Here is a 26943-nt window from a genome sequence, read left to right on the forward strand (position 1 = left end):
GAAGCATGAGCTACCATGAGAAACCCTAGTTCATCCCATGATCCAAAAGTGCACATGATCATATCAAGATTTAGAGATAGATTGGTATTTGATATAAAAATGGGAAAAGCAAGAGGTCCATGAAACTTGGATGAGAATGTGGCCTTAATGTTCGGGAAACTCGAGGTGTAAGTAGAAAGAATGGTGGGGGAACTCGAGGTAGGATAAGAGTTTCACGGACGATTGACATGGAGAAAGGTGATAAAGATGGCTTGTGGAAACAACAAAGGTGAGTGAGTGAGAGAGAGATATATGTAGACATGTATGTTTATCTTTCATCATAAAGGGGGGTCACTACATAAGGGGTGCCTTGCTTAAGGATTCAACTTCGTATGTTTTAAGGTCCCCCAAGATCCCCACCACCAAGCACACCTTATTTTCCCTTACCCATTCACTACACAATCTTGTCAAGGAGATCTAACATTGTAGACAATATACTAATGATGAGCTACATCGAGGCAACTAGGAGTAAAGTTACTAGTGAGTCGCCATATATTCAAGCTTCTTATGAAGATTTGATCCCCACACATATTGTCCTTTCTCTATTAGTCTCTCCCTCTAAACCTCACGTCATCCATTAATGAATACAAGCCCATGAAGGTTAATTAATTCTAATTACTTCTTGTCTCATGTAATTCCATCCATACCCATGCATATTATGGGATTGAATATGGCCACAGATCTCTCCTTGGGTCATCATGAGGCCATGAATAACGAGGATATTAAAAATAACACACCCGACAACAATTTTAAAATTACTAGCCCATTAACTTATAAAGATAATTATGCTAGTAACATAATATTATATGATAATCATAACGAGCCCAATAATATGAGTATTGTTCGAGACGAGCAAATGAGCATTAATGCCATGTACTCGGACTTACGTGCACTTGAGGTGTACCACAAAGCCCTCCATGAGGAACGCCACAAGGTCCGGGCATTCGAGCATGAGTTGCCCTTTTGTATGCAACTCTTGGATGATGGTAACCAAATTACGAACTAGTATTTGTTAGAGTTTTATATTATCCTTACATGTAATATGTATGTGTTTATGTAGGGGTGATTGTGTGCATAGGTACATACATAATGTTTGTGTATATTGACAATGATAGTGATATTAACAATGATAGTGATATTGACATTGTTAAAAGCTATATGCATGCATTGTATGTTATAAACTTATATGTATGTATGTATACATTGGTACTGTTAAAGCCATATACATTTATGTACATGTATGTTCTCAAATGTTGGAGCTAATGATCTCATTTTGGAGTATTGAGAGTGCTTGTGAGCTCACATGTTTTCACTAATTGTTTGAATTTATGTGAACCAGCCATTGAAGCTTCCCGTGAGCACCTCGAAGATAGACTCACGTGTAAACTTCACACTCCTAGTCTTGATGATTCTAAAACTCCAAAGTTTGTGCATACTGGCGGCTCAATGCTTCCGACCCTTGGGGAATTTTATACGAAACCAAACCACTTCAAACGCAAGTGGACATCATATGTAGATGTCAATTCGGAATATAAACAAGAAACTCGACTAATCTCAAGCACACACCCAATTGCTAAATGGATACCCACCCCATCCCCTAATGATCGTATTGGCTATGAGAACCCTTCATCCTCAAATATTCAAGCCCAGGCAAGTCCTCGAATCAAGAGATGATTGCACCAATATATAAGTTTGGTATACTACAAAAATGTTAGTTGATAACTAATGGTTGATAACTCCAATGATTGCATGCATTGTTTTGTCTGAGTAAAATCCTCGCTAGTTTAATGTTTACTATTTGATGTTTGATTTCTTCACAGGGTAACTTCATTAAAGGAAGCATAGGAAAATTTGAAGAGCTATGTGTGAAGCCCGAACCTAGTGCACACCCCTTGAATCAAAATTACATGAAGGTTGTTATCAATGGTGCACCGATTAGTAACATGGAGGGTAATAATCTCTCGTCAAGTCCCATGATATGTAACATGAATGGCATCGCTAAGCTCTCCAACGAACTACACCAAGTTTCATCATTAAACGTATCGAAACCAACATTAGCAATGAGTAGTGCTCCTGCTATGCAAAGGAAACCAAGGAGATGCTGGTCCCCTGAACTCCATCAACTCTTTCTAAAATCTCTCAACCATTTAGGAGGATGCCAAGGTGATGACCATTAATGAATTGCTTGTGGCATATGTTTAACAATATTAATATTATACAAGAATTAGCTAGCAATGAATTCTATGGTTACAATCCTCATTGTGCTATAATTATAGTGGTATTCAACATCATGTGATTGTCTCTACAATTTATGTAATGACTAAGTTGGTTCTTTTGAATCTTCTTATCCAAATTACCATCTAATTCCTCTAAGTTGGTACGTTACCTTGTTTTGTATGGTACGAACTGGGTCTAGAATTTAAATACATTTAATCATGACATGTTAAAGTTTCCTTCACAATGTTATTGCATCTAATTCGTTGGTGTCCGTATGCTCTTATATCATATTGTATAGATTGAATGCACTCATTCATCACAATATACTCGAGCAACAATGATTTCTGTAAGGATGCATCGTACAAAAATACCATGGCACACACATGTTGTATGATTACTATGTTGAAGACATTCTCCACCATAATGTTTAACTTGCATTGATCTGTACAGTAGCAACACCGAAACAAATTCGTGAGTTGATGAATGTCGAAGGTCTTACAAATGATGAAGTCAAGAGCCATCTCCAGGTAAAACTTCACTTCCTCATTTTAGATTATCAATATGACTTCGTATAAACCATATTGAAATTTAACTTTCGATTGCACCACCTAATGAGTACACATTAAGGTGTGAAAGCAAAAACATCACCCTCCCTTCAGAATATACAACTAACAAATTACTTGGTGTTGTTCAATTGATCTATTTTGTGTCAATCCACACTTGTACTTAATGCACTACATTATATGATTCTCTTCAAGGAACCAAGAAATCGCTATGTAAAATATATAATGTATTTGTTGCGACACGACAAAAATGACGGCTTAGATTAATTATTTCTCGTTACTTCATGGCTCTAAATATCAAAAAAACATGGGAGTGATTGAAGCATCTTCATCATATTATTGACATGTTAATGAAACATGAAGTGATTGAATCATCTTCATCATATTCGTGACATGTTAATGAAACATGGGAGTGATTGAAGCATCTTCATCATATTATTGACATGTTAATGAAACATGAAGTGATTGAAGCATCTTCATCATATTATTGACATGTTAAAAACCCCTAGCTAGCTAGGTATGCTAGTCATGGTGTATGAGGATGTTATGAATGAATACAACATAATTAGATGAATGAATACACTAAACTATGCATGTATGTATATATATGAATCATGGTGGATTGGATCAATTGATTAATTCTAGTTTTTTATTCTGCTTAATCTTTGTGTTAGAAATTTCGGCTTCACATGAGAAGGCCAAACATTAACATGGGCGAGATGGAGTCAAGCAAGCAAAGTGGAGCTGCAGGAGATGGACAGCATGTTGTTGTTTTTGGGTGCAATCCATTGATGCGAGGGCTGTCTCAAACAGACAATTATGATGCCTATCACGATCATAATGATGATGATCCACGACAGGCTCACAGGAATTTGCCATTAATTTGCGATAACAGTGAAGTAACTTCAATGGAGGATGATGAGACAGTAGATAACCACCAACAGGAAGAACGAAGAAATATATATAGCCGCCAAGGTGTTGATCATCACAGGCAAAGATTAGATATAAATCAAGAGAATTTTGATCTGAGGATCGCATGCACCACCAAATCCTGCCAATGATATATGAATGGGGGAGTGATTTATAAGTGGTATTGTTATTATTTCTCACCCAAATAGCTGCGATTTGTATCAGTAAGGCCGAATCTGAGTATATTTTATTTCGACCTTTAGCAAATTTTTAACATTTCAAGGAAATCCATCACGTTTCATGGCAGCTTCATCAAATAAAAAGTGTAAAATCTCTGTACGCTTTTTTTCTTCTTTGTTTCCAAGGATAATCCTTGCCCTAAACCTTGGAAAAGTTACACATTTTTATATTAGAGAACTAATTACACCATGTAAACTAGAAACATTACCAATATATATATATATATAATCAGGAATGAGATTTAATTAAAGCTAGTTAATTAATCACAGATTATCCGAACTATATATGTCAAGCCTCAATTGACATATAACTAGATATGACTTATGAACCTCATTAACAATAGTTAACAAGATGGTCGGGTGATTTAGAGGAGGATTTTATTTTGGACACCATGGTATCCCTCTTTATTGTATAAGTTGGACTTGTAGTCCTTTGGAGATATTTGAAAGAAAATTGCCGAATTGTGCTTCGGTAGGAAATAAAAAATTGGATGATGGCCCGTTGTTTTGTCGAAATGGATCTTTCGTGTTGTCACTGAAATCGGAGATAAACTATGGAACATTAAACATTCTAGAGAACCTCAAAGACTTCTCTTTTAAGGAGCACCCGAATATGGAAAATCTGGTACCGCATATCAATGTGCTTTTTGGAAGATCTCATATCGTAGGGTAAAAGCCATAATCATGTGGAAAACCTAGAACGAATAAAATAAATATGTTTTACTCCCAAAAGAGTCAAAAATATGGTACCATAAGGAAACAACCTCTACAAATGACTTAGAACATCTCCTCATTGTGTGCATAGTTAACCTTTGCTTACATTTGATTAAAATATAGACCTTCATATCTCAATCCAAAGGAAAGGGACATTCCAATCTTGTATGTTTTTTTGGCTTGGTAGATATGAAGATTTTAAATGAATGAAGTCAATATTTGATTTCTTTATTTTTGCTACATTGAGAGGCATAGACTAGGAAGAGAAAGAAAGTATCTTTTTCATTTTGATGCAATTGGAAACCGACAAAGATGATTTAGGACATGATTTTAATCCACAAGAAGAGCAAAAGGTACGAACACTTGGATGTTGTTATCGCTCCTCATTGATTTGTTGTATAAATACTTTGTAATTAATGGTTAATCGGCAATATAGTTAGTTTCCCAAGGTCTTCTTTACCATAAAAGAACAATAAAATAGTGGTTGTGTTTACAAGTGATGGACAATCACGTTGACAAGAAGGAAATGTTTAAACATTTGAAAACTGCATATCTTGTTTTGAAATATTTGCTAACCAAAAACATTTTTGCTCAATGTTACCCAATGAAGCCTCATCTACACCCACATGTTTTTATGTGACCTATAAAATGCTAGCATGTTGATTGAAGCTCTCCCTTTCACAAGTGTTCCAAAGTTCTATCTTGAATAGACCGCTCTCTACACGAGTTTGAAACAAATTTATGACCTTTTAGCATGGCGTCTTTCCACACAAGGCCTTCTATATTGCTTAATGATAGTTTACCTATGACAACCATATTATGCAACGAATTCTCTACAATTGCTTCAACGTGCAACCCTTTTTCCAACATCTTATTCCATGTCTTGTGAGCCCAAATTATGATATTCTTGTAACCAACCTAAGTTTCATATTCGCAAAGAATCACCTATGAGAGATGATGATACTATTCCAAGGCTTGAAATTCCACACCTTATGAACTCCTGTCTATACCGCCTCCAACTTGTTTGTAACCCCTTCCACTCATGACATGGCAGAATGCAACCTATGAAAGATTTCCACAAACATGCAATAGCTAGCTAAATGTTTTGAGTTCTTATTTTCTTGTGGAAATGGAGCGATGAGGACAAACCATGAGCCTTGGTTCCTTCAATCCAAACATGCCGCATTGTGAACTGAGTCCATCCATCTAATATATATATATATATATATGTTCAAGAAACAAGTAGAAGGGGGGAGGGGTTGGTTTTCTAATGTGAGACATAAAATGTGGGGGTATGGTGTTGAATTTTACCAAAACTGGAAGGGATAGTATGGAAAAACAATAGGATTTATAGAAACCCTAAACCCTCTCTCTTTCTCTCTGTATATATATGGAGAGAAAGGGAAACTGAGGTGAAATTATGTCTCTGTTTTTTCTCTTACTCTGTTTTTTTTTTTAATCTTGTTGTGTTTGCTCTGTATATAGCCATCATGGGAATGCTGCTATTCTCTGGTTCCATGAGTCTAGCTCCCATAGACTGTGAGATGGCAAACAACAACAGATCAAGGTTTTGCTTTGCAAGCTAGGCTTACCATCTCTCCCACGCCTTTTAGCTTGCCAGTTAAACTTGGTACAAAAACCATAAACTACAGTATGACCCCAAAACAATGGTATCTCCTCCTCCTTCTTCTTCTTCATTACAATGGAAACTTTTCCTTTTTTATGTTTGTTTGTTTTCTGTTCCTGCTTAATTAACCTCATAACAAAAACTTGGTTACAATTGTGGTTTTGTTGGAGGCTTTTTTTTTATGTGTGTGTTTTGGTTCAATGTATTTTGGCAAAACAAAAGAAAAATAATACTATCATATTATGTGCATTTCACAATGTATTATTCCAAATGTGAAATCAAGAGGAATGAATTTGAAATGTGGTTTCACACACATGGCACTTGCAATTGAGAGGAAATTGGGTAACCCATTAACTCGAATACATTGATGGCCAACATTTTGCCATCCCACGAAAAAGCCCAAAAATATTTTGATCTAACAAACCAAACACATATTACGGTGCAACAGATAGACAAACATTCTTGTTCCTCTCGCACACCGATGAAGTTGGGCTATGGGTTGATAGACTTGTGCCTAATTCCATACATTTTGCCAATTTTTTTCCTAATCACAAAACCTTATCCAACAATTATATCAACGTTGCAATGATGAGTGTATTGGTTGTGGATTCTCACGTGGATGTTCTTTATGGACGATAAGAACTCTAATTCTAATTCTAATTCTAGTAGGAAATTGCCAAGAATTAACAATTTTTTTCTACCAAACCATTCCAATTCAAATGGGTGAAAATCTATGACAATATCATGAAATTAACATAGTCTCCTTTACACCACATGTTGGCACACCTTTGAATGTTGCGTCTTGTTGTTTCCCACATGGTAGAATGTGGTAAGATCATGTGAGTTATAGTATGGTAGTTTCATAGAAGTGTTTGCAGGCTTCTTGTCGGAAACATTGAATGAGGTGGTCGTTTGTCATCCCTGACGCTTGCATAAATGAATACACAATTGATGGACCAACAAACCTAAACCCTCTCTTCACGAGGTCTTTGCTTACACACTCTGACTTCGATGTCTTTGATGGAACTTGTGGGGTATCTCGGTATATCTTTGCAATTGGCTTGTTACCAAAAAAAGCCCAAAGGTATTTATCGAAGGAGCTGAACTCTTTCACAATCTGAAAAAAAATTGTAAAACATACTTTTCAAGTTAACCAAATGTTATTTCTCAATCTCGAATAATAATTCTTTTGTCACGGGGCTCAACAAGGTACTCATGCTAATATGATTCCAATGCTTTGTAATATATACACCTGTAAAATTTGTTGTGCATTATTGACGATCCCTCGAATCTTTCCTGATAGTAGGAGTAAACTTTGGTTGGCTTCTAACATTTGAATATCCTTCTCAGTGAATGAGGCTACTTTTGATGGGTCATAGCCACAAAATGCTTCCCTATGCAACATATTCCAAATAAAATGATATGGATATAATGTTTCACAAACATTTTTTTATAGCTTTGCAAAAATATCAAGAAATTTGTAAAGTGATTGAAAAGCAATTCACATTATGATATCAAGAAATTATACCTATACGCATCTCGCTTGTGAAGAATATTTGTCCAGTTGAGTTCTACCCTAGCTCCCGCAAGGACCAAAAGCTCAAATAACCTCCTGGGTGTCAACAACATCTTAGAGAGAAGGCGATACTATCAACAATATGTATTTCTTGTGCTATAAATGATTATTTACCTATCATCATGCACTGGTACTCCCCATTCCTCGTCGTGATATTTTACATAAACAGAATCTAATTTCACAAAGGGTAGATATTACAAATCAAAATAAAACAAGAATCAAGATAGGGGCAATATATTGTTTAATAAAATAAGCTATACATAACCTTGTCATAACCCAACCATAAGAACACCAAACCAAGAAAAGGCATCGAAAGTATGTGGGCAGAGGAACATGTATAATGTATGATACTAATGGCAATCGATGTAACCCCTTGCCAAGATGGTGCAAGACAATAATTCATGAAAATCTTAACATATATTATCCTACAATATTTCTTCACTAGGTCTTTATTCAAATGTGGAATGGATATTGTAAACAACCACCAAGAAAATTCCATCCTTCGGAGAGCACTACTACCCCGGGTGGAAGATAACTCATTAGATCCCTACATTTCACGTAGTGTAGTGCCATAGCACATAGCACACACACACACACACGAAATCAACTAATCAGAACTAAAAGTGGCATTTCACCAGGGAGTTTTGATAGCTGTGGTCATGCTTAATGCAAGGGTGAATGGGTCTTATGTTGCCCAGTGAGCAAGTGTGAACACATATTTTGAAAGGAGCAAGACTTGTATAGTGGATGATCGTGTTTCCCTCCACTTCCTCGGGCCTACTATAGCCAGCATTTAAGAACAATGTGGGAAAATAAAAGTTTATGTATATTTCTCCATTAACAACTTAAAACTTTGCCTACCAGTTTGTGGGGTGATGAACTTGCATCTGGAGGGTTCAACCATAACCAATGACAAAGGGTGGGTTGAGACATCGGGAACTACACGGGAATTCTTTCCAACCTTCCTTCCACATACCCCCAACTTTCTTTGGACACTTAAATCAATAATATCGCTCTCCGTGGCAAGAGTCGGCTCCTCCTTCAGATGGAGCATATTAACCTTATTAGTATCGGCTTCGACCGGTGATACAATTTGAAAGAGATCCGACGATGAGGCCGAGGACAACGAGAAAGCAGGAGGGCCAATTGTTCTTTTCCCAAATTCATATTCCTTAATCCTGGGGTAGAGCACTGGTTTTGGCAAAATGGATAAGGGGGTTTGAGGTTGGGGCTTTAGATAAGAAACTTGGGCTTCCTTGGGACAAACTTCGGATTTTCTCTGGCACATCATTTGTCGGGGTGAAACTGGTAACTTGCGGCGAGGGGGAACATTGGTGTCAATGTAACGGTCCACACCCATATTTTCAGGTTTACGAGAAGAAGGTTTCTTCATGGAGGGTTTCGGGGTAGGGGTTGAGGTTGAGGTTGGGGAGGGGGGGGGCGGGGGACAAGACTTTGGGGCCAAAGATGGCGAAGTTTTGAACACAACATTGACAAGAGGTATCTTGATTGAGGAAGGTTTCAAACCTCTTCTCAATCCTCCTCCTCTTCCATCACATGGCTTAATCTCTTGGTTAACATGTATATTGGTCAATAGAGTTGTAGGTTTTAGGACATGCCTATTTCGACCTATATGATCGTTAGAGGACATAGCTATGTATGTCTATAGGTTTAAAAACCTACTAATTCTTCTTCTATTTCTATAGAGTTTTATGTGCGTTTAGTTCTTTTAACTTTTCTTCCTCTCTTTCTATTGGAAGTTCTAAGATTGTCCCTAGGTTGGGTTGGTATCTATTGAAAGAGGGGAGACAAAGAAAGTATGAGTTGAGTGTTGGTAGGGGAGGGCAAAAAATAAACCTCTTAATACTTCTTGGATGATGGATGATAACACTCACAAACATGTATGTCTTGAATTGTGGGGAGAGATAGTTTGAATGTGGAGAGGGCAATTTGTGTGTGAAGTCTAGAGAGAGAGAGAGAGAGAGAGGTATGGGTTCGAATCACTACTTCCACACATCTTTGTCACATTGTAATATCGGTCTCCTAAACTACATGCCACATCGGTATATTGAATTAACCTCACAAATATAAAATGAAGTAAGAGAGACTCTATGATTGTCTGCATGAATTACAAGATGTAGATGCTACGTAATTCGTTTTTTTTTTGTTTGGGGTGGGACCGTGGGGCACATAGGAAGTACGTCACTTTGTTTTCTGAATACTACCGTGAACTTCTCAATGTCTCTTTAGTGTGGATGAGACTAAATTTCTAGTTATTTCGATGTCCACTTCATTGATATTCTTTCCTTCACATACAAAGAGTATTGGTAGCTAACAATTCATTTCTTGCCAATTGGTGCGGTAAATATGGTTGAATAAACCAACGAAGATTTGTCGTGTTGCTTTTGCTAGCACCCCTCTACTTGGCACAACCCCGCGAATAATAAATTGCATCATCTTGTGTTGATATGGTCAACTATGTGGGAAGAATGTTTTTGTTAGGCATCAAGTAGCTATGTAGACCATATTCGCTTAAGCCATGGTTGACACCATATAAGCACAAATGATATCTCACCAACAATAAGCAATAGTTCTTGGTTGTGTAGTTGCACTACTACCATCTAACCAACAATATACACAATTGGTCTTAGCATTCCGTTGCAAATCTCTCTTTGCACCACATTGCCCAAGTCATAGAGAAACTATTGTACCATCTTGTGATGTTGTTGCTAGAGAATGGATAGTTTTGTGGCCAATAGTCTTGATGATTTGTAGCTATCTATCTATAGATAGTCACTCTACTTTTTTACAAATATTACCCCAAATAGCAAGGGGTATATTTTCCCCATTTAAAAAATAAAATTACACATGGTAAGGGATATATCCCTTTTGAACACAAAAAATAAAAACATGAGTCATTGAGTTGAGTGTTTAATCATGTGCAATAGAAGGCCAATGTACATCTCATTGTTTTGTATGCTCTTCACCTAGGATGGTTATGATGGATGTACATACCACATGATTGTGATATATGCTTGTACATCGGTTGGATTTAAAAAAATGGTGACACTTGATAGTCTACCATCATGGCAAGAATGAGAATCATATAGGTACGTCAATTCCCAATCCACATAAAACGTACACAATTACTTATATGCAAGAATGAGAATCAAATATGTACGTCAATGGTTATTGTTGTTATGGTATCAATTAGTAGACCATGGTGTAGCACCTTCAATTATTTTCAATGCATGTGAACGACCATGCGTAAATGTAGTGATTGGACACTACTTACCTCGGATCATTTATCGTGCCAATATCCACTTATCGCATACCTATTAGTCTTAGAATTATCATTCACAATCCAAGAATAAGAGTTTATTTAGTTATGCACAAGTTTAATGCTAGCATATACATACGTTTAGGCAATGATATCATATATCGAGAGAAGAGCCATAACTTGCACATGCTCATTTGTCTCTTTCAATTACTATAATTTGTTTTAAACTTTTGATTGGTCTCCGTTAATGTTTTGGTACTATGAAGTATCATTACCTCGTTAACACCTCGTACATTAATTTGTCAGAAGAACATGTTCTTTTTGTTGATGGCAAAACAAAGCTCCAACTTCATTTAGTATTTAATTATCATATTTGTTTACCTTGCACTTTGATATAGAGCACCACCCCACGTATCATTTGCCATGTCAGTAAAGAAACAAAAAATATCATGTCTGGTTTGTCATTGTAATACAATTTACTTTGAAAACTCATATCATCTATTACGCACCTTGTAATACAATATAGATGTTTAAGAAGAGCTTCTTCCAAAGTACTGATGTTGTGTCTCCCCAAAAGACTAGGTTTGATGTGTCAATGCTTATGAATGTCCTCTTTTCTCATAGGTATAATTTTGATCTAAAATTCAGGAGAAACCAAGAGCACACAATTCATGTTCCTTTCTCCTTCATGCACATAAAATGTGCACCTTATTGTGTAGCTAGTATGATATAGGTTAGAGTATCTTTACAATATTTGTGTGCACAAAGGAAGGACACATGCACAATGCCCGAACGTACGCATGAAATTTCAAATCATTTATTTTATACATCGACATTCTCACAATCTATAAAGATTCTTAAAAAATATCTCTACTTAATTTCTCATACTTATTTCTCTAAATCGTCACTAACTTTCAATGCTAACCATTATCACACCATCAAATGATAGAGAAGTTGGGATATTTTAAACCCTAAGAATCCATAGAACTCATTTGTACCCAACTTACTAGAAAAGAAATAGACATTGAGGACTTGAGCCCAAGAATCCATGAAAAAACCTCAATTATAACATGAAAAACAAGAAGTCATGATTATGATCTTTAGTAAGAAAATATTTAGTAAGAAAATATCTTTACACCCAACTAATTAAGGGGGGAATAAAACTCATTGAACAACAACGAAATACAAGAATTAAGAAATTACAAATTGGGAATAGGAAGTTGTTACAATAAGACAAAGATAAGCATTATTTCAAGAATTTGCATAGGAAGAAATGGGGAGATTAAGGTGTTTTTTGTAAAACCTTTGAGACTATGGTGTGACTAATTGAAGAAGATGTTGCTAACAACTCCAAACATTCATATAGTTTATCTCTATTTTTTTAAAGTTACACAACATTGATGACTTGGCAACTTTTCAAGCAACAGTGCACCAACAGGCCTTAACAATAATGTTTTAGCACAATTTGTAGTATGCTAGATACATTGTGCATAACTTGCAAGAGTCTTTGAGGTTATGTTTCTTATAGCACACCCCTTCGGAGGACCATTATTTTATTGTGAAAATTCGTTATCTCCATTTAACGTTTTGTGTTAATATGCATAAGGTCTATTGTGAGAACCTCGAATCCATAGAACTTTTGAACTACTTTCCAATTCAATATGTGTGTATCCTGTTTAAAAGATATGAAGGGGTTTTGATTGATCCATTATGCTGGAAAAATGTGCCATAGTTACATGAAAGGATCATAAAGTTATACCCTTTCTAAAGATGCATTTAGGTTAAACCTCAAAACTAGAGACATCTCTAAACACATAGGTAATTACACTTACAAATGCACAACACGTGTAAACTTTGGGTATCACCAAGAAAGGTCCATGCAAACATGAAACCCACCCCTAAACAAAACTCTTATTAATTGTTTGTACATGATACAATATACAAAGCATCATACAATGAAGGAATTTTGATTATTATACAAAATGACCAAATATTGAAGGACATGTGATATTTGAGAACAATGTTAAGTGCATTAAACAGTCAGCAATGGTTCAGTTTGAGTTTAGTTTAAATTGTTTGGGGTTAACAACTTAACGATTTAAAAGGTTATGTTTGGTTCAGTTTAGGTTTAGAAATTTTCAAACGGTTCAATTTGCCTTGGGGTTTCAAGGGTTTGGTTTGAGCCTTTACCGACTTAATGTTGTGCAATTTAAATGATTTAACTGTTTGTAGTTTAACAGCTTGAAACCGTTGCTTTTAATGGCTTACGGTTTATAAAGTTAACTAGCCATTAAATATGAAATAACTTCATCAAAGTTAAGGAGTTATAGCCTACTAACTTAAGATGTTATATTATTAAAGATTCAATATTTTCTTCTTTGCCTAGTTTATAACTTAAGAATTGCACAAAAGGTAACACAAAGTAGTGGTTTGCTCTAAACCACGAAAATGTAGCTTAACAATCTGAAAATTTCTTGAACGATTTGGTTTGACATTAAAAATCTCTCAAATGGTTTTGGTTTAAACAGTTTTATGCTTCCAAACCAAACCATTCCCAAATGCTAAGTTCATTGGCAATCGACATAGAGAAAATACAAAAACATCAGAGACCAGCCACAGTTTGATCAAAACAAGCACCAAATCGAATCGTTGGAATGATATTGATGATGACAAAAATCTTTGTAAAAGTACAAAAGATAAGAATCAGGGTCCAGTAAGATCACCATATTCAGACTGTGCAGAACACAATCAACAACAGTGTCACATTTGTTCCATTAGTTGCCAAATCTGTATCTATGAGATTACAATAGTGCATTCCAAGACACTACAGTTTCAATTAGAAGCACCTGACATGCTATTCTGTCAGAGTATCTTGATATATGCATCAGCAACCTTACCATAACCATAAGGATAAATACATGAATGACGTCCACATTTCATCGTTGCCTAAATGTCAGCCCGCAAGCGACAAACTAAATCCTCAGGTCGGGTGGAATGGCACTACTGGCAAATACTGTATGACAAAGATGCAGGCGCAAAGTGTGGTAGGCCTGCTAGCATTTTTTTGTTTGGCTAAAGCATACAAGAAAAGCCGACCATATCTAGACATTGATGTGACACAAGCATAGAGATGTCCACTAGACCAATCAACAATACAACAATATTTCCATGTTCACACATATCCGGTTAATAATGCACTATTGTCATCATATTCCAAAATCTCACCAAAATCATATGTTTCAATACAGGATCAAGGGATATACGATGTCACACATTGCTTGTTAATGTTCCTGGTATGTGGAATTCTATAAGCTTCGTTATTTATGTACACATAGCACCATGGTCTAATAAGCTCTGATAAGACTTCGAATATGCATCATTGCCAAATCCAATTTGCTTCAGATTGCAGAAGAGAATCATGTTGTTTCCTTTTAAGGACATCATGTGTTTCATCCCTTGCATACTTTCACCATCTTGTCAATAACTGCGTGGATTCTCTCTGAGTCATTCTTCCTACTATTAACGGCATACAAATTTGACAGTAGTACATACGGGCTTGTATCCTTTGGAACCAAGTTGATCATTTGCTCAGCTGCATGTTTTCCTCGGAAGGTATCACTATGGATTCTACATGACGCTAATAAAGCTGACCACAGACGTTCATCAGGCCAACACGGCATCTTCCGAATGAATTGTTCTGCTTCAGCCAGCATCCCGGCTCTACCGAAGAGATCAATCATGCATACATAATGCTCGACTCTAGGAGTTAGAATATAGTCTTTCTCCATGGAAACAAAACATGAACGACCCTCTTCCACTAACCCTGCATGGCTGCAAGCCGAGAGAAGGATAATATAGGTAACCTCATCGGGTTTTATATGCTCTTCTTGCATTTCCTTGTATAATTGAAGTGCTACTTTTGCATGACCTTGTTGTGAGAACGCTGCAAGAATTGCAGTCCATGAAATCACATTACGCGGACGGATTTTATCGAAGACAGATCTTGCAGAGCCCAGAGCTCCACATTTACCATACATGTGGATTAGAGCATTTCCAATTTGTACATCAGATTCTAATCCATCTGTAAGAAGTGATGCATGAATCCACTTTCCTTCCTCTAAGGCTGCCAAACTTGCGCAAGCACTAATAACTCCAATAAATGTAACCATGTCTGGTTTGACACCTTGTTGTTGCATGTTTCTAAATGTATCAAGTCCTTGTGCACCAAGACCCTGTTGGGCATAGGCAGTAATTATACCATTCCAAGTCACCAAATCATGCTCTTTCATTTTATTGAAAACACACTGCGCCTCAGCTGGCATTCTACATTTCCCGTACATGTTAATAATGGCATTGGCTACAACAAGGTCTGAAATAAGTCCATCTTCCACGACACCAGTGTGAATAACCCTACCCTGTGTCACATCTTCCAGAATCGCACAAGCTCTCAAGGAGTTAATATATGTGCAATCATTAGCATATAAACCCAGTGCCTGCATGAGTTGAAATAAGCTGATCGCTTCTCTACCTTGTTCATGATTGACATAAACGGTGATCATTGCATTCCAAGAGACAATATTTCCATTGGGGAGGCGATCGAAAACGGCACGAGCATTCTTTACCAATTCACATCTGCCATACATAGTAACAAGGGCAGTTCCTACAATAACATCAGCTAACTGATCATCATGCATACACGAATGTATTTTCTTTCCTTCAACAAGACTTTCCTTTGTGATACAAGCACCAAGTAGACTAATGTATGTGACATTATTTGGTGATACCCCTTCCTCTTGCATTCTTTTGTAGAGGACAAATGCCTCCTTGCTTTGTCCTCTTCTGGCACAAGCCGTAATAATGGCTGTCCATGTAATAACATTCCGATTGAGAACTTTGTTAAAAACTGTGATCGAATCCTTAAAAGAACAATATTTGGCATACATCGAGATCAACACATTCGACAAATGTGTAGCTTGCCCAAGGTCGAAGTTCAAAATGTAATGGTCATAGTGTCTAACTTGAGTCAAAGAAGAGCATTTCTGCAAACACTTACCGATCTGAAGATGATCATGTTCCAAAAGGGAATAGAATCCATCTTGCAAATCAGCAAGAGACTTTTCTCTGTCTTTCTCACTGTGAATGGAAAGTTTAGATTGTGAACCATTTCGTGATTCATGTTGTAGGGTAACTTGGTTTATCTTGATAGGGCAATTAGACTGTTTGCATGATGAACTAGATATGGAGATATGATCAGAGATCCTATCACCCATTGCTTCAAGCTCTTCCATGCTTGCAGCAGAATACCTCATAGACCTTACGAGCCTCATGCTATGTTGGATCTCAATTATATTCTTAGCATTTATTTTAGTTGATGCGTTTATAGCATCCATACATCCTAGATTGAGTTACCATATATCCATACGAACATGGAGTGTAGATGATACAATCATAAAATCCATCCATGGGATTGAGTCTGGGTAACACATTCATAACATCCATCCATGACATTGAGTATAGGTAATACATTCATAAAATCCATCTTTCACATGGAGTCAAGGTAATACATTCTGCACATTCATCCCAAGGCATGGCATATAGGCAATACACTCATAACATCCACCCCAAGGCATGTAGTATAGGTAATACATTCATAACATTCATCCATACTATGTTGAACCTCTACCACCATAGCCTGATCTTCAAGGCATTCTAGGTAATGCACACATTCATGCCATGATGAATGTCCATCATATCTAGGTAATGCACCCATAACATCCATCCATGTTATATTGAATTTCCATCATATCTGGGTATGATATATCATGCTTCGATAACATTCATCTGTGCCGTGGTGAATCCCCATCATATCTAGGGGTGCTAATGCAATCATATAATCGGTTCATGCTATGTTCAATCTTCACCACCGACTGAGCATGTATTATAGGAAATGCATCCATAAAATGCACCAATTCTATGTTGAATCTCAACCATACACTGAGCATCTATTATAGGCATTTTAAGAAAAACAAAAGTCTTCACTAAAACTGCCTTAGAAAACACAAACAAATTATAGAAAATCTAGCAAGAAATAAAAAAAATCTTTGGATTTTGTTCCTTTGATAAGGGTTTGCAGCCGGCAATTTCAAAACTTCAACCAGAATCTTTGTGGCATTAACTGAGCATGATTGTAAGAATCTTCAACAAGAACTTGGATTTTAATTACAATTACACTAGGAAATTATACATATTTGCATACAATTACACTAGAAAATTATACCTATTTTAATAGAAATTTAGAACAAATGTTACTTACGTCTATTGGATTTTGTTCCTTTTTATTAAACTATTTCTGTTGGCAAGTTTCAAAACTAGACCAGAGTTTAGATGGATTTACCAGAATTAAGCAGTGTTGCAGCCTGGAATTTCTAGATATTTGTAGGGAGCATTTTTAATACAGAGGATTGTACTTATTATGATCGATTTTTCTTGTTGACTTTTGAAGATTTTCAGAGTGGAAAATCGTCGAATTTGATGTTAATGCAATTTGTCCTTACTTTGACCGATTCTCCTTGTCCATTTTTTAAAGATTTCCGAGCAGAAAGTTCTAGTAAGGAAACATGGGTTGAATGTTAATTTTTTAGCAGTTTTATTTGAATCTTGGTTTGATGAGCAACTAATCATCTGCATTCCGCATAGAATCATGTAATGAGGAAAAACAGACATGGAGATAAAAAAGAGAAGGAATAAACTTCTTACCACTTCACGAAAGCCTCTGTTTTTTTCTTGTTGCTATGGACATCATCGCGAAATGTAAAGCCCTTACTATATACCGTATAAGTATATAATTAAGCCTCTATAGGGTTTATACTAATTCCTTATCGTACCCCCCACACTCTCCTTCTTTGTTTGCTTTACCATAATTCCTCGAAATGCCACTGTTGGTATCAACATTTCCGTAATCCCTCGGAAATGCACCTTTGCTTTTCACATTACCAAGAATTCTTTCGAAACGTTAACTCTCCTTTCCAACATTACTAGAATTCCTCCCCATTCTATATGGTAGTGTTGATGTCCCTAGATATTGTGATCTCTCTAGAATTATTAGAGAATGGAGAAACAAGTTCTCATTTGATTGTCTCATAAAATTGAGATGTTGACTCTACTTCAACTAGTGTTACAATATCTAGAGTGTTTACTTTACCATAAGATCCTCACACTAATGTAGTAGCATATTGTAATGTTATTTTAATGTATACAATACTTTTATGATAGGGGGGATAGAAAGACAGAGAGAGAGTTTTGATTGGAGGATTGCCTTTGGGATTAGCTCTAAAGTGTCGTGGACTAGCAATGGGCAATTGATTCTTTTGCATTGTTCAGATGGAAGATAGTACTCATCGATTTATACAATGTCTGATTGCTTGTCAGGTTTGGAGTTACATTTCTCAAATTTGGCAAGTTTTATCACAACGTTATTTGACACCTAGAAAGTGGGTGTTTGCACAATTTACACAAGTTGACCCAAAATCAGAGATGGAGATTGTTTTCCTATTTCTGAGATATTGGGGATTGCATCATAATTGGAACATGTGCAACACTTTAAATATTTGATGGTAGACATGGAGTGAAAGCATATCTACGAAAGTTGAAGGGAGTACTAATATGGCAATTTTCTTTATTGGAGCAAGTGGAAATTCTTTCCTCAGTGGAGTGTTCGTCTTGCCTATTGGCAATTCAACATGTTCCACTACCCATGTAGTGTAGTTAGTGGATGACCATTCTCCATTGTCACACCCATTGTAGTAGTGTTTTTCACACACATTTATTGATAACAAAAAACACACACATCAGGAGGTAATGTGTTCAACCCCCTTCATTCCACAATGATGTCAAGATTTGAACCCATGGCCTTGTATTGATACAAAAAAAGGGGGAGATAAATTTTCTTTTAGTAGATCTCCAAACATCAAACATGTTGAAAGTTTTCATGGAATTACTCATGACTTCCCTTCAAAGGGTTTAGTTGTAATGTTTGATACAATAAGTAATAAGATAGTGGGACTTAAATCATTGTCTCAAACATTATAGCATGATAGTAAATTGTCTACGCTAAATGTTTTAGAATAATGGTTTAAGTCATAATAACTTATTTTTCATACTTCGTTTGGAATGTGCCTTCATTTGTCTTTTTGTAGAATTTAATTGTAAAGCTTATTTACTTCATGACAATGTTACTACTGAGCGTAAGCAAGGGAATTAGTCCCTACATCACTTTTTTATTTTGTAGGCACGAGTATCCACTCCATTTACGATTACCCAACCTTTAAAAAACGTTGGTCATGATGTTATCTCAAGACACCACAAACATGTCTCAAAAGGGTAGTAAAAAGGTATCGCAAGATGATTTCTTCATGTAATATAGAAGAAACTTGTAGCCCTTTGTGGAAGGTCGTTGTGTATATCTGTATATATGTGCCTAAAAAGTTGGGTAAAGATGTATCCAACTTGAAGGAATTGTGTGAGGTTAATGCATTACATAATCAACAATGGGTAACTTTGATAGAAATTGCAATGATATGTTGTAGCATAATGTGGAGTGTTCTTCATTCTCGATTGTGGATAAATTTTAAAGAAAGTATAATGGTGTGTTGTATCATAATGTGGCGTGTTCTTCATTCTCAAGCTCCTAATTACCCCATAATTTGAGCAAAGTACGTGGTTGGAGTTTGCTTCTCCATGCCTCATTCTCATTTGCAAGATCATGAGGAATGGAACATGAAATTTATAATTGAAATAGCTACTACTTCAAGAAAATTTAGCCCTTTTTGCAAAAACAATGACTAAGAGAAATGCCATGATATGTTCACCTTACCATTATTATGTACTTAATTAGTCGAAGTGACTTCCATGGACTCCAACTCTTTTTTTAGATATTATGTAAAATGATAATTCAATACTACACAATAGAAAATGAAGCATTAGACAATAGAGTGCGAATGGAATGTCATCTAATAAAAAAAGAAATAACAAAGTTCCTAATATAAAGGGCAATGGAATGATTGGTAACACACATCAAATGACGCACATAAGAAAATTGATAATGGGACTCCATCCTTGTGGCATTTCTTAGGGGGAACATAAATTTCAAACATTTGAAAAGTAATCATTAAGGAGGGCAAATAAATTCAGGTGGGAGGGTATAGCCACAAGTGGTAAGGATGGTGGCAACTATGTCAAGTTTAGGGATATGGACGTTGATAAGGCCAAGAACATTGATATCGACTGCGAGACAAAGACATAGTTCGATATCTGCCCCAATCAGCCCAAGGATCGGGCAACAACCACTCCCAACAGATGGCGCAACTTCATAGCCACCCAACAAGGGACCGCAAACCCCCACTTTTAACACATCTTCAAGAGAGCAAGTTTTCCTACCAACACCCCATGGCCTCGTTGATGGGGTTGATGGGGTTGTAAAACAATCACCAATAGCACCACATGCCTTGCAACTCCCCCAACTCATACTCATCACCATGATTAACATTAACACCAAATATATCACCCTCATCATTGACTCCAACATCTCTCTCTCTCTCTCTCTCTCTCTCTCTATCCCTCAATCTCTCTTCTCTCTCTCTCTCTCTCTCTCTCTTCACTACCTAGTCCTTACCACCTAGTCCTCTTTATATCATCAACTCTCTCTCTCTCCATCCTTGTAGACATGATCACATGCATATCTTACATTGGTCTTGATATAATGTCATTGTGTTATGTGCACCCTGTAATTCACCCCCTTTCAATAATGTGTTACTCTTGTTATCACAGTGAAGTCACGGTTTTTTTCTTGGATAAAGGGAAGTTCGTATAGAGTAAATTTTTTTCTATCACAATCTCTTTCCCTCCTTAACTTTCTCTCTTTTTATATTGGATTAAATCTCTCTCTCTCTCTCTCTCTCTCTCTCTCTCTCTCTCTCTATGTACATATTCATTCGTTTATTTATTTATTTATATTAAAAGTAGTGTATATATTAAGACTTCAAGTCCCTACAATAATAAGGTTAACTTGCTAAGGTTTCATCCTATGTAGATCATCAAACAAGAATCTAGAAATAGTCCAATTGTACCATAGATTCCAATATCTAAAGTAGTCAAACACAGTCTACGTCATGGAGAGGATAAAAACTTTGGCTTCTTTTGGAAGGGTGACAAAATTGTTTCCATTAATGATGCCCAAAGTTGCAAACAATAACCCAAATGATTTTAGTAATTGAGCACATAATGCATTAGTGTTTGCCATTCTCCTCACTCATAGTACAAAAAATCTTATCCCATTTAAAACCTATGAGCATTTCAAAGACAAGGTTCCAATATTGCCTACCAAAGAAATCCTTTTGCATGGAAGGAAATATGAGATTGCCATCATGTGTCCAACATCAAACACAATAAGGTGTGTGTCATACAAGAAACGCCCTTACCACTAGACATGATTAATCTTCAATCAACTTATCATAAACATCATTGATGTGTTGCCAAGAATCAATTTTTTACCATTGAATAACCAACCTTTTTACAATTCATTCGCCACAATAATAGGCGAGTCCGATAATGATCACCAAGTATGATCATATCTAGAAGGTATATAAAACTTGGTCCACATAGTTCTAAGTGTTGCCTTCATGGCACTAAAGTAACATTTGGCATTTTACCAAACCAAACTTCACCATACAATTGGATTATACGATTAGACTTACGTTAACTCCAATCCAATGCAAGAGTCAAGCGGGCACCAATGCGTTAAAAGTTGAGCCACGTACATAGTATGCCTAGGTACTAGGGAGGTTTCTAATGAAGGTTTAAGTAGGTGTTGGCAGTAAAGTAAGAGAAACAGAAACTACTCAAAGATTTGCAACACATGAGAGTCAAAAAGGTACAACAATATGAGGAGCTTTTGTAGTGGATCAAATGACTCGAAACAATCTCATTAGCAAGAAAATTAAAGGGACTCAAAGACTCGCAACACGTGAGTGTCAAGATGGTACAACAACGAGAGGGCCTTGACAATTTGAAACGTGATACCCTTTTTCTTCTTTTTCTATTATTTTTAGAGAATCTTACTGAGCTTTTCTAGTAATTATGGAGTTCATCAATAAGTTAAAATACATGTGTCCTATTAGAGGCAGAGTACCTTACAACCGAATTGTTGGCTCTAAATTAAGAGAAACTGAAACTACTCAAAGACTTGCAACACATGTGTACCAAGAACTTATACAACCATGCTTCAGAGTTGCAAATAGAGTAAGAAAAACAATCTAGAAGATTTGAAGATTGCAACTACGAGTTCTCTTGCTTCAGATTATGGGGTAGACATTTTCTTTCTTGCATATAACATCTCATGGGATGAATTAGAACCATTAATGAATAAATTCCCACATGATCTTTGCCATGATGGAAAATTGTCTTTTGCAAACTTATTGAGGCTTTTAGTCAAATAATACAAGTAACTAATTGTTTGAGAGACATTAAAAGCGTCAACACATGCCATGATTTATGACTCAATAATAACAACCTAGCCTTCTAAACCTGCTACATCAATCCCAGTTCAATGGAAATCGATGCAATATGTCAACGTTGTTTGTCCAATAGTAAGACAAAGCAAGGTTATATATACTATTTGCATTTGTATTGGAGGTTTAGGACACAATATGGTGAATTTCACATGGACCAAGAAGACAAAAAAACCAATTATTTTGGTTGTCCGGTAAGGTCCAACAACCCTAATAGTCCCACCTACTTGATTGTTTTGATTGAACGGGGTTGTGTGTCAAAGAAATAAAGACAACGGCAAGAGAATAGAGAGATTCATAACTAAGTGTGAAAATGGCATTGTAATGGGACTACTCCTACTTGATCGTTTTGATTGAACTGGGTTGTGTGTCAAAGAAATAAAGACAAAGGGCAAGAGAATAAAGAGATTCATAGCTAAGTGTGAAAATGGCATTGTAAAGGCTACAAATTCTCTTGGGGAAATTATGTTTGTCATCTTAATAGTTCACAGCTAGATGCTACCATGTGTAGGGGTTTTAGACCTATGATGCAATTCAATTATCTTTAGGGAATTTTCTCTCTAATTGGTCACCTTCTTTTGTGCATGTTTGGTTTGGATATTTTACTCCGGTTGGTGTTCTAATACGACCAAACGAAACAACATCTCAAGGAGACTATTACTATTTTGATGTATCTGAGGAAGGAAGATTATGGTAAACTGATGTGGAATCGTCAATTTGGCAAACGACAATGCAACATCCGGTGAGAGCGATTAATAAATCTGGTAAAAAGTGGATTTTAGATCTGTTGAGAATTGAACTCAACTTCCCATAGATAGGTTTCACACTAGCTCATGGACATTCCAGGCTAGTTTTGTAAATAGTAGAAAGGGCGCTTGCCCTAGCTTAGTTGGTATATAAACCAACTCATTGTAACTGAGTCCCTATTGGATGTATTTCGTTTTGTTAATATCATATACACTTCTCTCTCTCTCTCTCTCTCTCTCTCTCTCTCTCTCTCTCTCATGTGTGTTGTTACACACACACACACACTTACGTTCACCTTCCGCTGCATTGCAACCACTCTTGCCTTCCCATTTCTTAACATGGTATCAAAGCGTGTGGTTGCCTGATCAAGCATTTTCGACTGTATTGTGCAACACACTGACGATCAACAGAACCGGCCCATCGACAGAGAAGAAATCACCATGAATACTCAAATGGGAAGCGCTCTTCCTACCGAGAAGCTCGACAGAACAAACTTTGCATCTTGGGAATACAAGATGCATCAATATCTTGTCGGACAAGGCTACTGGAGCTACATTGAAGGAGCTCACGAATCACACCCCAACCCAACACACGCTGACTATCCCGATTGGGAGTAGGCCTCAAGCCATGTGTTGTATTGCCTTGCATCATGCATTCATGATCACATGCTTGGCTACATTCGAGAGGCAAAAATGCCGAAGCAGGCGTGGGAAAATATCAAAAAGATTTTCGCAGCCAACACGGCCGCACGCAAGCTCCAGCTTCATTAGGACTTGAATAGCATCCAACAGAGGGACATGTCAATCTCAAGCTATACCTTGAAGATCAAGGAGTTATGTGATGCCCTCGGATTGATCAACGTCGTCATTGACGATGACGAATTGGTGTAGATATGCCTCGGAGGCTTAGCACCGCGTTTCAACGCGATTAGATAGGCTATTCTCGCAAGGGAGAACCCTCCCTCCTTCTTTGACCTTCAGTTGATATTGTTAGTCGACGAAAATCACGCCCGGCAGAGGAGCAATACACCAGATGGACATATGCTCTACTCCCAGTCGGATGATAGAAGGAATTTCGGTCGAGGTCACAGAGGTCGCTTCTCACCAATGGCAAACGGATAGAAATGATCCCAGAGAGTTCAACGGAAGGGGGAGTCATAACTCCGGACCGAGCAATCGCCGAAACCCAAGCGAGTGCGGGTATTGCTGAAAACCTGGCCACTACGAAGAGGAGTGCCGGAAGAAGAAACATGAGGCCGGCCGACAACTGACAAATTATACCACGAACTCCGACTACGACGATCGTGGCGGAATGTTCATAATGAAGCACGAAGCACACTCGATGTCTCCATTTGTGACAACCAGCGCCTCCACTCCTAATAGTGTATGGTTTGTCGATTCGGGAGCTTCCAATCACATGACTTCCCATGAAGATTGGTTTCGGGAATTACGGAAGCCCGAACGTCCCGGATATGTCGAAACATGCGATGATACGACTCATCCAATACAACATATCGGGAATGTCCCATTTAGAAACAACGACGAATAGACCTACCTCAAGAACGTACTGCATGTTCCCACCATCACGAAAAATTTGGTCTCGGTCAGCCAAATTGTAGAACAAGGAATGCAGGTACGCTTCAACAACGATGGGTGCTTCATTGAAAAAGGCGATCAAATCGTAGCTCACGGCAAACAAAAAGGTTGTATGTTCATCCTCGAGTCGAGCGAAGTAAAGTCAGCTATGTACGCAAAGGGCCAGAAAGTTGAAACCGACTTAAAATTGTGGCACAGAGAATCGGCCACATCAATCTCTAGAAGCTTCAGAACATGCAGACAAAAGGAGTCGTAATTGGACTCCCGAACTTTACGCCAAAGGAGATCACGGTCGTGTGCGAAACATGCCAATTCGGAAAGCAACGCCATCATCCATTCCCAAAAGAGCAGAATGTAAGCAAAGGGATCCTAGATGCCATACATTCAGATGTGTGGGGACCAGACCAAACAGCTACTTTCGGCGGATGCCGTTACTATGTCATGTTCATCAACGACTTCTCCCGAAATACCTGGATTTATCCGATGAAGCAAAAGAGTGAAGTGTTCGGCCACTTCCGGAAGTTCAAAGCCAAAGTAGAAAAAGCTACGAGCCGTCATGTACACTGCCTTCTATCAGACGGAGGTAAAGAATGCTTTTCGGATGAGTTCTCGGCGTATCTCCGCAAGGAAGGAATCCGACGAGAGTTCTCATGTCAACATACACCTCAGTAAAACGGCATAGTTGTGCGTAAAAACCGCCACATAGTAGAAGTTGCACGAGCCATGATGAATGAGAAGAACCTGCCGAAATCGTACTGGGCAGAAGCGGCGAACACGACCGTATACCTCATGAATAGGTGCACAACCTCAGGAGTACACGACATAACTCCTCATGAGAAGTTCTTTGGAAAGAAGTCGGACTTATCGCATGTCCGCACTTTCGGCGCTATCGACTACGTACATATTCCCGACGATACTCGGCAAAAGCTTGACCCAAAGTCGGAGAAATGTATCCTCGTAGGGTACTCACTCGAACAGAAGGGGTACAAATGCTATAATCCATCTACCCGTAAGGTTCGAACAAGTCGAGACGTAGTCTTTGACAAATACGCATCCTGGTACGCACCAAAGAATACTTCGACTCCGCTCAACGCGGATGACACCGAAATAAGAATAGAAGCCGAGGATCGGCTCACACAGATGTTCGAAGACAACCTAACTATGACACGGTTGAGTGGACCGCAAGAGCCCCCAAGTGATAAAAGCACATCTCGGGCAAGTCCACTGTTAGACAAAGGCAAGGCGAAAATGCAGGAGTATGAAGATCATTTCGATCTCGACAGTGAGTTCGAAGGCCTTGACATCCACACGGACGGCGTGAAGAAACCCCTCGAATCCACAAGTGACAAGCCACGCCGATCCACGCGTGAGAAGAACCCCATAAACCGCTACGGCTACGACGAGTACATGGTGTATCATTACACATTCATGATGAAGGTAGCGTCAGTACGGGAACCGGAAACGCTTTCCGAAGCCGCAAAGGATCCGCGATGGGTCAACGCGATGAATGAGGAGATGGAAGCGTTATGCAAAAACGAGACATGGGATCTCGTTCCTCACCCCCCGAACAAGAAACCAATTGGTTGCATGTGGATTTACAACGTGAAGCACAATGCCAATGGTTCCGTAAATCGCTTCAAAGCACGACTCGTTGCAAAAGGCTACGCACAGACACATGGCATAGACTACGAAGAAACCTTTGCCCTAGTGGCAATGATGACGACAATACAAAACGTAATCGCGCTAGCAGCAACAAAAGGGTGGCACCTCCATTAGATGGACATGAAAAACGCTTTCCTCCAAGGAGAGCTAGAAGAAGTGTATATGACACAACTACCCGGATTCGAATCACGTAATCATCCGCACGCCGTAT

The 26943-nt window shown here is 37.7% G+C and overlaps 3 protein-coding genes across 3 annotated transcripts; 1 reads left to right on the top strand and 2 right to left on the bottom strand.

The window, feature by feature from the left end:
• LOC147863462 (transcription factor HHO2-like) lies at positions 1-3986 on the top strand. The gene is made up of 5 exons (XM_087319289.1): positions 1-1025; positions 1379-1701; positions 1842-2202; positions 2707-2783; positions 3494-3986. Exons 1-5 carry the CDS (start codon positions 689-691, stop codon positions 3878-3880), a joined length of 1485 nt encoding a protein of 494 aa, XP_087175415.1. The 5' UTR covers positions 1-688; the 3' UTR covers positions 3881-3986.
• A 3121-nt stretch (positions 3987-7107) lies between these two features.
• On the bottom strand, positions 7108-9904 carry LOC147863463 (uncharacterized). The gene is made up of 5 exons (XM_087319813.1): positions 8746-9904; positions 7999-8056; positions 7837-7920; positions 7561-7702; positions 7108-7425 (listed from the first exon to the last, which is right to left on the bottom strand). The coding sequence occupies exons 1-5, from the start codon at positions 9533-9535 to the stop codon at positions 7153-7155; spliced, it is 1347 nt and encodes a 448-aa protein (XP_087175939.1). The 5' UTR covers positions 9536-9904; the 3' UTR covers positions 7108-7152.
• Positions 9905-14460: 4556 nt separating this feature from the next.
• Positions 14461-17330, bottom strand: LOC147863464 (pentatricopeptide repeat-containing protein At2g03380, mitochondrial-like). The gene has a single exon (XM_087320145.1). It carries the CDS (start codon positions 16552-16554, stop codon positions 14614-14616), a length of 1941 nt encoding a protein of 646 aa, XP_087176271.1. The 5' UTR covers positions 16555-17330; the 3' UTR covers positions 14461-14613.
• Positions 17331-26943: the final 9613 nt, after the last annotated feature.

Source organism: Azolla caroliniana, unplaced genomic scaffold, assembly GCF_043228905.1.
Source record: "Azolla caroliniana isolate FFs.n. ecotype wild unplaced genomic scaffold, voAzoCaro1.0.p SCAF_5, whole genome shotgun sequence".
Classification (NCBI taxonomy): Eukaryota; Viridiplantae; Streptophyta; class Polypodiopsida; order Salviniales; family Salviniaceae; genus Azolla; species Azolla caroliniana.

Coding starts and splice junctions, on each gene's coding strand:
- LOC147863462 (XM_087319289.1), top strand. CDS start 689: ATGCATATTATGGGATTGAATATGGCCACAGATCTCTCCTTGGGTCAT. Junction 1,026..1,378: donor TATGCAACTCTTGGATGATG/GTAACCAAATTA, acceptor TATGTGAACCAG/CCATTGAAGCTTCCCGTGAG. Junction 2,203..2,706: donor CCATTTAGGAGGATGCCAAG/GTGATGACCATT, acceptor TGATCTGTACAG/TAGCAACACCGAAACAAATT.
- LOC147863463 (XM_087319813.1), bottom strand. CDS start 9,535: ATGTCCTCTAACGATCATATAGGTCGAAATAGGCATGTCCTAAAACCT. Junction 7,921..7,998: donor GTACCAGTGCATGATGATAG/GTAAATAATCAT, acceptor GTTGACACCCAG/GAGGTTATTTGAGCTTTTGG. Junction 7,426..7,560: donor ATGCACAACAAATTTTACAG/GTGTATATATTA, acceptor ATTTTTTTTCAG/ATTGTGAAAGAGTTCAGCTC.
- LOC147863464 (XM_087320145.1), bottom strand. CDS start 16,554: ATGGATGCTATAAACGCATCAACTAAAATAAATGCTAAGAATATAATT.